The sequence below is a fragment of the Halyomorpha halys genome, unplaced genomic scaffold, assembly GCF_000696795.3.
Source record: "Halyomorpha halys isolate HHAL.00 unplaced genomic scaffold, Hhal_1.1 Scaffold814.1, whole genome shotgun sequence".
Taxonomy (NCBI): domain Eukaryota; kingdom Metazoa; phylum Arthropoda; class Insecta; order Hemiptera; family Pentatomidae; genus Halyomorpha; species Halyomorpha halys.
Genome location: NW_027107888.1, coordinates 17,733 through 30,407, shown reverse-complemented (window position 1 = coordinate 30,407; position 12,675 = coordinate 17,733). Strand labels below are relative to the sequence as shown.

Below are 12,675 nucleotides of genomic sequence, written 5' to 3'. Positions count from 1 at the left end.
CGTTAAATCCCTACTTTATCCTGACTTAACAGAAATAATAAAATTTCAAACAATGAAAGAATTGCAGTGAGGGGTATTTCACGTTGTATTTTTGACTGTTATTTTTTCCTGATTTAGAAATCAGACTAGTTCGGAAAAAATGGAGTAAGAGAAAGTCCTGATTATAGAATAAGTAAAAGGATATTGGGGAACAAAAATAAACCACTAAATTTGTTTCAGATATTTAATTTTACTTACACCGTTAACTTCGAAACAAGAAGTTAGTGCATTGTTTACTATATATTTTTACTTTGGATTTTGCAACTTTTAGGAAGCACAAGCTTCGTCAGTGACACCAGCAACTTTGCAAAGTGTCTTCTTGAAGTTTTGAATGGCAGCATCTGCAAGATCATCGTCTTTTTTCTGAAATAATAGAAACATAATGTTAAAAAAAATTAGTTATTTATGAGGACGTGATTTTTATTTATTAACAGAACATATTGCATGCAAAAATAACTACTGAAAATATATAGCAAAAACAAATGCAAAAAAAAAAACTAGAATCCTAATATTAATGTAGTTTAAAGTATAAAAATAATTAAAAAATCCTTAAATTAAAATTACTTTAAAAAATATGCGTGAGTAATTTAAAACATACAAAAAAAAAACAAAATAACTCAAAAAAACATATATGGAATATAAGTATGAGCTTTTAAAACCAATAACAATATAAGAAAAGAAAAACGATAAATTTAAGATACTTGCACTACATAATATATAATTACACAATGTTTAAGTAAATATTTCAAAAGTGATATAGGACCGTAGCTTCCTGAGGGTCTTAGTGGGGCGAGCCCGGCCTGGTAGGATTGCTTTTTTTATATGATCTCTTGTGAGATTGTGACATGTGGTACATCGAGCAACATACTTGTTATAAGTGTCTGTTTGAAAAGTGAAAAAATTAAGACTTGAGTAAATATTAAGGTTGCCTCGCTTAAAAGAGGAAAACGGCGTAAAACCCTCCACTCCCGCCCTCCGTGGTAGCCTGACTTTTCAAACAGACTATTATAACGAGTAGATTGGTCGATGTATGACATGCCACAATCTCACAAGAGGAAATCATAACACACAAAAAAACGCAATCCTTTCCGGCCAAACCCTAGGGTCTTATATTACTTTATAGATAGTTTAATATTTAAAAATCACCTGAAATAGGAAAACAGTTAAAAAAAAATAATAGGAAAACCACCACTACCGCCAATGGCGCCACGAACAAAGAGGGGTGGATAGGACGTTCATCAGTCGCAGGCTGATGGTGGAAATCCTTCGGGAAGACGAAGGACAAAAAGAGGTGACCATAGCATATCATCAGGGCAAAACTTGTAACCATGGAATCCCGGAGACCCTTCATATGTTAAAGAGAAGGTACTTTTGGTAGAGGATGAAGAAGACAGTCACGGAGGTTGTAGGAAATTGCGAAGTTTGTCTACGTACAAAATATGACAGACACCCACCAAAAGGGAAACAAGAGAAGACCCCTACCGCAGATGCACCGCTCAACGATGTACAGAACGACACATTCACATGGAGAGGATATAAATGGATAACCGCGATCAATATCATCAGGATCTGCGGCAATGGCACATCAGGTGCAGGACAAGTAGTTGGAAGCAGTGTTGGAAGCTCTCCAATTGTGGTTCCAATTATACGCAGTTCCGTAACGCATCACATCGGAAGGAGGGAGGCAGAGAATTTGACAATGCAAGGATTCGAACAAAAATGAAGGTCCTTGACGTGACATTAGCACCTCAACACTCCAAGAGTAGAGGAGGCATAGAGCGGCTTGATGGCACGTTGAGTTTCCATCTTCGCTTATATCAGATCTGCAAGGGATTGGAAAGGGATGTAGCAATACCTATGGATATTGCGGCATGTAATAATTTGGTACATACAGTTGCAGGGTTTGCACCATTCGAGATAATCTTTGGGCTTCGAGGACACCGGCGGGACTATAAGGATACGGCTAGGAATGGAGAGGAGATATATAATTACCTTGTTGTGCGGGAAAAGTTATGAGAGAAAGCACAGGAGGAAATGGAAAAGGAAAAAAAACAGGAGGATAGCGCGGGAGAATTTACACGTCACAGACAGGATGGGTGCGATCGAAATCGGGACGATATGTGTATTTATGTATACCAGTATATAGTTGTATACGCACAAATGAATTCCTAAAGAGTTGATAAAAAAGTATAAAGTTTATTAATTATACTTCGTTTAGTCAAAAATTGTTATTAAATGATTTAAATAGCTATTAAAGTGAGTGAAGAGTAATTTAACTTTAAAATATTTTTTATACTTACATCGTTGAAGGAGACGTAAGGAACAAAACCATCAGATGGGAAAAAGGTATCGGTTTTCTTTCCGTTTTCCTCAAATAATTCCCATCCTTCATCTGAATTGTAGCAGCTGAGTATTTTTGGGTAGAGGCCTGATGGGAGTTTTTCTTGACACTGCAAAAAATGTAAAAACAAATTTTAAACGATAAAATTAAGATATTATAATATATAATGAATATTTCGTTAAACGCTTTTATCATTTTTAATCCGTTCCTAATGTTCAAGAAATAAGAGACATCTAATAATAATGAAAACAATTAATATAATAATTTCATAATTAATTAAAAGAAATTAAATGACTTTTTCATCAAATCACTCTAATTTGAAGCATGGAGAGAAAAGGCGGGTCCATTTTTTCAAATTTGATCCACCAGTGCCATTTGTAGTTGTTGAATGAAATTTTTCCATATCACTATCCATCAATTTGATAAAATGAAAAAAATCACTGGAAACTGATACAATTCTCTGGAAGAGAGTATGCTACCCCATTAAATTGAATAAAACCAAAACTATAAACTATGACTAAGATTCTTTTATCCTCTGCCCTTTATTTAGTATATCATTTAAAACCTTTAAGAATAATAATAGTAGAATAATAAAGAATAAAGAAGTGTAGGGTGGTTGTGGCAGTGTGGCCATATTGAATTCAGCCAAAACTTCGACGGTGGCTAGCGACGTTTGAGAGGGTGCATTCTCATACCGTGGAAACCACTTTTTTTTTTTAATCGTTGGGCAGACTGGATCCTCCATACAGTGGAACACTCCTACATAAAACTGACATGTGACAGTCTTTCCAGTAGGAATAAACTCCTTGTATATCAATCCTTTGGCGTTGAACTAGGGGCAATAGTCTTGAAGTTTTAGGCTTAGTCGCCGACGTTATGGCCAAGTTCAACGAGTCAAAATTACTGCAGCCACTCTATAGCTCTGATCTAAGTAGAGGAATTTTGAAGCTTCTGGGACACTTTTTTGGGCAGCCAAATAGAAGCTAGCATTTATCACGTAGCCAGTCACGTGACCTATGGCAGGAGATTTGAATTTAAATTTTAGCTCGACCTAACCTTAACCACAGGTCACGTGACCAACAATTGGGTAAAATTTCTCATTTAGAATTCTTTGCCCGTTTCATTAAAATTAATGTTTTAATCTACTAATTTAAAATTGGTTGATTTTCAATGGGAATTTATATTGGATTTTTATGGATTTATTCAACTTACCTTGTCAATTGGGTAATCGTTGGACATACCGACTTGTTTGTATGTTACTACTGGCGTATTTTCTAAGCATGCAAAGTATTCCAAAGTTGTGAGTGCGTCAGGAATATACTTTAAAGCACATCCTTGAAGCTTGTTTCCCTGACATTCCTCTTCGCCGTGCTGGCATTGATAATCATGAGTAGTGGCATTTAGCTGAAAATAAATGAAACGTTATAACCATAGTGGATCTTGATGGTCAAATTAATAAAGTTAAATATGGCTTATGATTAAAGTACAGATTTCAATGAATCGCTACAAGACATACTAGAAAAGTTTTAATATTTGTTACGGGGTAGTGTTAATTCCCTTCTGACTGTGATAGTGAAAGATATCATCCTTGTCTAAAGAATATAGAAGGATTTTAAACTGGATCTTTTCAAATGCATTGTCTGTGGATCAGTATTTGGAGGAAATGTTTCCTGTGCTTGAGGGAGGGGGTTTATCGACACCTTATGTCGAAATTCAGGTACTACTTTACTTTGAAAGAGGAAATTTTAAGCTAGAGGACGCTCCAAGATCAAGTCCTGTTTTATCATTCAAGAAAAAATCAATGTCATTCGGAAATTGCTTGAGGCAGACAGCAATGGCGAATCGTGTCTCATGGTGCAATGAAATGCTGAAGATGTTCAAAGTGGAAATGCCTCCAGTATAAAGAGTATATAAGGCCAGATGATGAAACATGGCTTTAGCACTATGATGCCCTAACTAATATTCAGAATAAAGTGTGAGAGCTTAAAGATGAGGATACCTACCTGACTGTCGGGAAATCTGGATTTGGATATGAATCAGTTAAGAAGAGAATGGTGGGGATGAAGGACATTGTGGAGTGAGTGGTGCTAAAAACGAAGACTGTGATATAACAGTGGAATATGACAGTGACACACAGAGGAGTGTCTCCTGCAAGTGATGCAAGCTCTCCAGAAACCTCGGTCTCGCTCCTGAATTCGATCATGGTTTCTCCAGCTAAAGCACCAAAAAATACACCGACGATATCCAGTTCCTAACTCATTAGTTCTTATTCAGCATAAAAACTTTGGCCCATGAGTTTTTAACTGAGATTAGTGTATCTTGGTAGGAAAAATTACGTATCACACAATTTAAATTAGCTTATAATAAAGCACTTTTACTTAGTGTATTGTACATTATTATCGATTTTGTAAAAATTTATAATTAAGCAGCTTCATCCTAATTACTATACCAAACCTACTACAGATTTTTATATCATAATGAATACTTCACTCATTATAAATAATATTAGTAGAAATCGTAGGGAAAGAACTGGCCGAAGAGAAGCACTTGCGCTTCCGGAAAAATTAAAAAGGAAATCAAAGATAGATGATAATCATTGTGGAATGAAAGCCCAAGGAGTAAATTGAAAATTATTAAAAATGACGTGAAGCCCTGGGGTACCTCCAGTCGCAAATACCATAGAGAGGAGGTTGTACTGACCAGGCTAAGAATAGATCACATGAGGCTCACCCACTCCTATCTTATTGCAAAAGATAGGCACCCGAACAGCCAATATTGCAACAACAATTTAACAACTAGCCATATTTTCCAAGAATGTCGATACTTCACACCACACCTTAATAGCTTAAGATTAAAGCCAGATATTTCTAAAACCCTCGGAGACGATGGTAAAACAATAAACTTAGTGTTTTAGTTTTTAAAATCGGAAGGTTTACTGACAATAATATAACATTAAACCAAAAAAAATAAAGAAATCAATAAATAATAATCAAATTTAAATAAATAAATAAAATTAAACAAATGTAAGCAAAATTAAATAAGGTTTAAATGGCGTTGATGATGCCACTAAACAAAAACAAATAATACTTACAACATAAGCCCAACCGTAGGGAACCAAAGTTAGCTTGGAAATTAAAGAGGGATAGTCATACTTGGTGTCAGTGTAAGCTGGATAAAGTTGATTTGGAATAAATAATCGACAACCAGGGCATAAGGTCTCGTAGTACAGGGTTACTGAAACCTGAAAACAAAATATTATGTTAGGTAATTTCAGTATTACATTAATATTTTAATTCTATTATTTCTTAAATACGATATTTTTTAAGTATCAAGTAAGGATTCATTTAAGAAGGATTTTTCAAAGATTTTTGAAAGGATCAGGAGGAGGCTCATTGGACGATAATAACTAATCATATAGACTAAGGTTTACCTGGTTTAAGGAAAAATATAGTTATGGTGTGTCTTCATAACAAACGAACATTGAATTGAAGGGATCATAGCTGAAGGATTTTCTGTTTTTTAATTTATAAGAAAAGTATTTGATCTCAGAGGGTTGAAGCTTTTTAAGAGATAGAGAAAGAGAACTTGGTTATAAAAGGATTTCCTTAACTTGAGCTATATGGGCAGGATTATGTTCAGGATGTGGAGTGAATGTTTCGGATAGGTACTTGGCAAAATTATACTCTGCTCTCATCTGACTCCCAGGAACCACCATCACGTCGGAGGGGATGGAAATGCACTTTCCAGCGAGAGTTATCAGTAAGTAGATAATGACGAAAGGTAAGGATTGAAGGTTTAAGATTGAAAGATATAAACTACTTAGTTCGGCATTCAATGAAGTTCTCGACCTCAAGTCTGACCGCTTGGAACCTGATTCACGAATGTTCAATCATGTATAATCCATGTTACTGAAAGTACTGATCATGATCCAAAGTATGACCATTCTCAGCCCTCACAGTGGCGTTTTCATAATCGGCATCTGTTTTTAGAAATATTCATGAAACAGCGCTGAACAGCTTATTGGATTTGGTTTAAATTTGAGAAAGTGTTTTATTCATATTATTTAATTACTGTACCATTCATTAACTAATAACGCCACCATAAAAGCAAGGTGACTCTATACCTTTGCCTAACAATGAAAATTCGCGCATGCACAAGCCTGTGGAGTTGTTTTTTACTCTTACGAGTTGGCCTGGATTTGTGGCCGATCTTTTAATTGTCTTATCGGCAAAAATAAAAAAGCACTAGTAATGCGTTAGTCTTCAGTTAGCATTGTTTTAGAACTGCCAACAGATACATATTGTGCTCTCTGTTTTTTCGTTAATTAACTAATTTCCTCAACCTACGGATTCAATAATTAACTCTAGTTTTAGATTGTACATTTTAGAATTCTATAAAGCAAATAAACTACTTAGCACATCAACTGCAAACGAGTTTGCTGAGGTCTTTGCCATACTATTAATTATTGTAACATTCATTAACTGTTAGTGCGACTATAGAAGCAAATACAACATGGCTCTTTTAAGGTGTCTGTATACATTTGCCTTAAAATGGCAAATTCACGCTTGACAAGCATGTGGATAGTTTACTTTGGAGTAAACCAAATATTTCCAATCTTGGTAATTAAATTCAGCGGTTCATTTTTTATTTAACACAGCACAATTAATCCAATTAACAAGTTTCTGATAAAATTCTAAAACGAAGGTTGAATTTATAGGTTTTCTAGTACTATTTATATAAATTGTTATCATCTGCAACCAAATTTCCTTTCTTTTAGCCTATCTTTAGTTTTTTCCTTCATATAATGAAAACCGAATTGAATAGCGGAAAAATGTGGTAAACGGGTACATTACACCAACTGGTCAACCTTTTGCTACATGGCGTATGGTGGTAACGAGTGTCGCTACAAAGAGGTAGCCACGATGAAGCGAATTGCAGGCAAGTAGTTTGAAACCACTTTTTTAGTTGCCTACTGCTACTCAAGACTAAAGACTATATAAGGGTCATTTGATCCACTTAAAGCTAGTCTCTTGCGTTAAGAAGTTACTCTTTTCACGCCTCGAGGTCTCAATAACCAAGATTTAACCTCAATAGTCAATCCAGAAATTACCTATTCAGGAGCAACTTCAAAGCAGGGAGCAAATTAAGAAACTAGAAGTGAATTAGATAACTCTACCACTATTTTGGTACTAGTATTATTTAGTTTATTTCTAAAAATGTGGGCCTCTCCTCTTTCCTTAATAGCCGTGTGGGTAACGGGTGACTGCCTCTCGCAAGGATCTAGGCAAATGCCATACAGAATGTGGGTACTATTTTACGAGGAAAACCTTAAAACTATATATACCGGTTGAATTACATTTACAAGGCACTACAATGGTGAAACTATATGAGAGCTCATCATGAGAATTTACTGTCGCGGCAGTACATTCATACTGGCTCAATCATGATTTCTGAGAGTACATGATACAGATACATAAACTGTTGTTCACGGGTGAACCGTCGCGTTTTGGTGATTGGGCAAGAACAATTATAGTATAAAATTGTTGTAGATTTCAATTAAACGTTCAAGTTCAATTTTAAGTGTACATATATTCTAGTATAAATTATTAATATATCAATTCAATAACTTACCGGTGTGACGTTAGGCTTAGCCAAAGCACAGCCTACGATAGCAGCCAACAAGAAGAGTACGGCCATTGTTGAAGACTCGATGTAACTTCCCTCGTCCAATACCTCATATATAGGAATTAATAATGAGGGGGGGGGGAGACAATAAAACTGACAAGGGGTATTCGTTGTCTGACGTCATCAGACAAATTTGAAAGCTCTTCAGGGAGGTTGTTTGTTTATTTTAGCAATGTCTCTGAACCCTCATCATTGCATTGGTGTACGATACCAAAGTATAATCTGCCAATTCGACATTCAAATCAATCAAGTTTTTTTATATGTCTTCTAAAATTGGGAACATGATGTGACATTGATGTATCTATCGAAATATTCGACCATTATTATTCTGAAGTGTATACACTTTTTTGCTTTTATTTTTTAACTTCTGGATTTCCCAATAAATTGAAATTATTTGTACAGAACTCAGACGTGATATATCATTCATCAATTATTTAGACTGCATTTAAAGAATATTGGGTAATTAAAAAATATGATATCTATTGATAACATTCACGTGGAAAAGGAATCTATTTTGATCATGAGCAATGAATTTGAACTATTTCATGCGATTTCAATAGGTTCTATTTTTTAGGTTTTATAATTTCTTTAATTATAAAAAATTCTTGCCAGATATTTTGTATGGATACGATTGGTTTAGTCATTTTTAAGAATTCCTCTGTTAAGTTTATGAAGTACAGAACTCTCTCTCTCTCTCTCTCTCTCTCTCTCTCTCACTCTCTCATTGATCAGTGTCAGTTTTTCTTTGACCTCACCCTGACCATCTTCCTTTCACAAATAAAGGTTCTCTCTTTTAGAAAAACTGCTTCATTTAAATTAGTTTTTTGACTCAACAGATTTAGAATTTATTTCTGAATCTGTTCAGTCAAAACATTAATTGTCGAATTCCCCCACTCTCCTACCCTGCTGATACCTTCATCCGCCTTTATTACATTTTTTCACATTCCTTCATTCAGAAAGGAGGGTGCCTTATTTTTTATTATTTTTTTTTTTTTGTAGACCATTATTTTATACTCATTTTCGTCTTTTAGTGTGTACTGTATTTTATAATTCTATTATATCTATTTTATTATTTCCGTTTTAATATTGTCTTATGCTTTTTGTAATTCCTGTTTATTTATACTTCCCCCTATACATCTTATTTTTGCATTTTCTTCAATTTTCGTTGTTAGCCAATACAGCGTAAATATCTCAAGAGGGATAGCACTTCCCTCTGGTGTAGAAATGGATTATTGGACAGGATCTGCGTCTGGACGCGCTTACATCTAGATCAACTGAGTAACAATTGGAATATCCTGTATTGCTACGAACTCGGAAGTATAACTAAGAAAACTAGGACCTGAGGACTAGGTTGGATTTTAATGTTGAAAAGTGAGCGGTCGTGCCACATCCGGTAGTATGCGTTGAGAAGAGGTTTGAGGGGTTTAGAAGGGGTTTTCAATTTATTGGAAAGATTGTTTGCCAGTTTATTGGGTTATTGGAAAAATATTTGTTTATTGGTTATATTGATATACTGTTAAATACACCATTTTAGAAAAAAAAATTATCCAGTCACAAAAGTTTTTGAATTGAAAAAAAAACAACATTATAATAATACTTACTACTTTAACCTTGCCGTTGGGAACCAAAGTGAGCTTGGAAATTAAAGAGGGATAGTCGTATTTGGTGTCAGTGTAAGCTGGATAAAGGTGATTTGGAATAAATTCCCGATAATGAAACGTTAAGACCCCGTTAGAAACATTCTTAAAGGACAGGAATCGGACCCTTTAAAACTTATTTCGGGCCGGACGTAGCTCAGATGGTCAGGCCTAGGTCTATTGTTCTGAGATCTGCGGGCGGCGCCGGTTCGAATCCAGCCTGGGGGTGTTGACTTTTTCATAAAGTGACGGTCCCATAAAATGAAAAACTTGATCCCCCACCATGGTTAGAATAGATTGGTAACCTGTAGATAACTCGGCATACATCCGTTTAGCTGTGGATTGCCTTAAAAAAAAATATTTCAGACGCGCCAAAAGATGATAATCTAAACTATCCGATGAAGAGCAGTTCAATTAAAAAAAGAAAACTGGAGAAAGATAGAAAAATTTATTTTAACTTGTTAGTAATGAATGTGTAGCTATAAGGAGGAACTTGGTGTTATGTTTTGTAAAGACTAACAGAATAAGAACTTCATACTTTCACAGTGGTTGCACGATTACATCCCATACAGTAGTAATGGGATAAAACTGTACTAACGCTACCTATGAGTGAGCTGAAAAAACCAACACCTCCCATCGCTTCTGCCAGAGAGGTCACTAGTCATTCATACCTTCACTGGTCTTTGCGTTTGTTCAAATATTGTATAACTTAGATTTATTGATGGAATTGTAAATAGTTTAATGTTCTAATGTATAAACCATGTCAGTATTGTCATAATTTCAAACATTATGACTGTCATATTTATTGAATATTTGATTCACTCTAAAGTAATTTATTTATTCCTTTTATAAGGACCTAGAGCTCATACCCGTAGGACTTGATTGCAGGCTCTTTTCTTGCAGTGCGGAACTTCCTTTCTGCAAGCACCTACGGCTCGTTCCCCTTGGACTTGCCTACCCTGCGAAGTTTTCATTCTCCGAGGACTTACGGCTAGTTTTCATTCTCCGAGGACTTACGGCTAGTTTTCATTCTCCGAGGAGTTACGGCTATCTCCCGTAAGGCTCATGCTGTCCATTCATCTCCTAACCAGATACTTAACCATAAACAGACATTGCCGAGGCCTTCTGGTATAGAATACTTCACATCTTTAATTGGAGTCAGAACCATCTAACATCTACCACAAACACCTCGACAAAACTAAATTAAACAGGCCACGCTAGTGGATGTCGGCTTACTTCAATCCATAACTCAATCGGTTTAGATACTTTAGTCAGATTTAAAAATTGTTGTTGGATATTTAATAGCATGGCAATTACAGACTAATTTTTTTTTAAATTTATTTGTTTAATGTGATTTACAACTGTACAAATAATAAATACAATAAGTAAATATGTTGTATGTTTCATATACACTCGAAAATCTGGGGAAGGAACCACCCATTGGTTGTACTTAATTAAAATTAGAAGGTCCCGTGGCCATCTTCTTTTCAGACCCTTCGGAGGATTATCAGGGATTGTTAAGGATGAAAGATTAAGAATTAATGGGTTAGGATGGGTAAGGAGTTTGTAATGAAAAGACGCATATCTGTTTTAGGCCAAATCTGCAACGAATGGGTTTTTAAGGTCTTTGTGAATGAGTTTATTTGTAATGTAATAAGGAGCATCAAGGATTTTACGTAGGATTTTCGATTGTAAGGATTGGATGCGGGAGGAATTTGGTGGTTTGGTAGAGCCGCAGAACTCAAGTCGGTATGTTCAAATTGGTCATATTATCGTAGTGTATACTAATTTTTTGTAGTGAATTGGAGGTTTAGAGCGTTTGTCAAGCAAGTGTCGTAGCAGTCGGAATCTACAAGCAGTTGCTTGGAATCCACACACAAGGATTCCAAGTAAGTCTCTTGTCAAGATGGAGTCCTAAGTATCGAATCTGTTCAATAGGCCTTAGTGGAGTATTTAGAAAGGATACTGTAGGAAAGGAGGGTAGAGGTTTACGACGGAGAGTAAAGGTGATCTAATGGAATTTGTGAGGATTTATTTTGATTCTCCAGTTTTGATACCATTTTTCAATAGATGTTATGGGTGTCTGTAGTGTTTGTGATGCATTAGTTGGGTCATTGTTTACAGACAGTATACATGTCTCATAAGCGTATGTTGTCAGGACTGTGTTAAGGTGGTTGGGATGTCAGCTGTATAAACCGTATAAACAATGGGACCTAAGATATTACCTTGAGGAACACCGACGGGCTGAGAAAAGAGAGATGAGTAGGCTAGGCTATGATTTACTTTAAAGGTTCTATCCGAGAGGTAGGAGCGGATTATAAGGAAATATGTAGGGGGTAGGAATTGACGAATTTTATAGCGCAGGCCTGGATGCCAGACTCGATCAAAAGCTTGTTCAACATCGAGGAAGAGTCCCGTGCAGTACATTCCACGCTCCAATGTGGAAGATATGACATCAACCACTCGATGACTCTGTTGTATGGTAGAATGGGATGTTCTAAATCCAAACTGTTGGTCAGGAATAACATGATATGAATCAAGGATTGGATAGAGGCGTTTTAATAAGAGTTTTTCTAGTATTTGCCTATAATGGGCAGGAGTGAAATAGGTAGGAAAATGGATATTCAAGTGGCTTGGAGGGTTTGGGAAACATTTTTATTATAGACATTATCCAAGGGTCGGGAAATAGGTGGATCGGAGTGTAGCATTATAGATATAGGTAAGGGATAGAATGGCTTTAAGAGGGAGCTGTTTCAGAATGTGAGATGTGATAAGATCGTTGCCAGGAGCTTTTTTAGAAGGTAATTGGTAGATGAAGTTCATTATTTCTGAGAGTTGAAATGCAAGGGATGGAGGAAGGGTGATTTGGAGTGGAATTGTAATCGCTGCTTCAACATGTTCAAGATGGATTGGGGATAAAGGATATCAGGATAGGGGTTAAAAGTTTTGAAGAGGTGTTCGCCGAACATTTGA

The 12,675-nt window shown here is 35.7% G+C and overlaps 1 protein-coding gene across 2 annotated transcripts in view; it reads right to left on the bottom strand.

Moving 5' to 3' along the window:
- Positions 1-209: 209 nt before the first annotated feature.
- LOC106686395 (gamma-interferon-inducible lysosomal thiol reductase) overlaps positions 210-12,675 on the bottom strand; it is a 22,464-nt gene continuing 9,998 nt past the window's right edge. Inside the window, exons 1-5 of one of the 2 annotated variants that reach the window (XM_014429686.2) lie at positions 8,012-8,134; positions 5,472-5,621; positions 3,593-3,784; positions 2,340-2,489; positions 210-402 (exon numbers count right to left, since the gene is read on the bottom strand). In XM_014429686.2, the coding sequence (XP_014285172.1) occupies positions 307-402; positions 2,340-2,489; positions 3,593-3,784; positions 5,472-5,621; positions 8,012-8,077 (654 nt within the window). In that variant the 5' untranslated portion in view covers positions 8,078-8,134 and the 3' untranslated portion in view covers positions 210-306. Of the gene's footprint in view, positions 403-2,339; positions 2,490-3,592; positions 3,785-5,471; positions 5,622-8,011; positions 8,135-12,675 lie in introns of those variants that run through there. The other variant, XM_014429685.2, reaches the window with a different exon arrangement.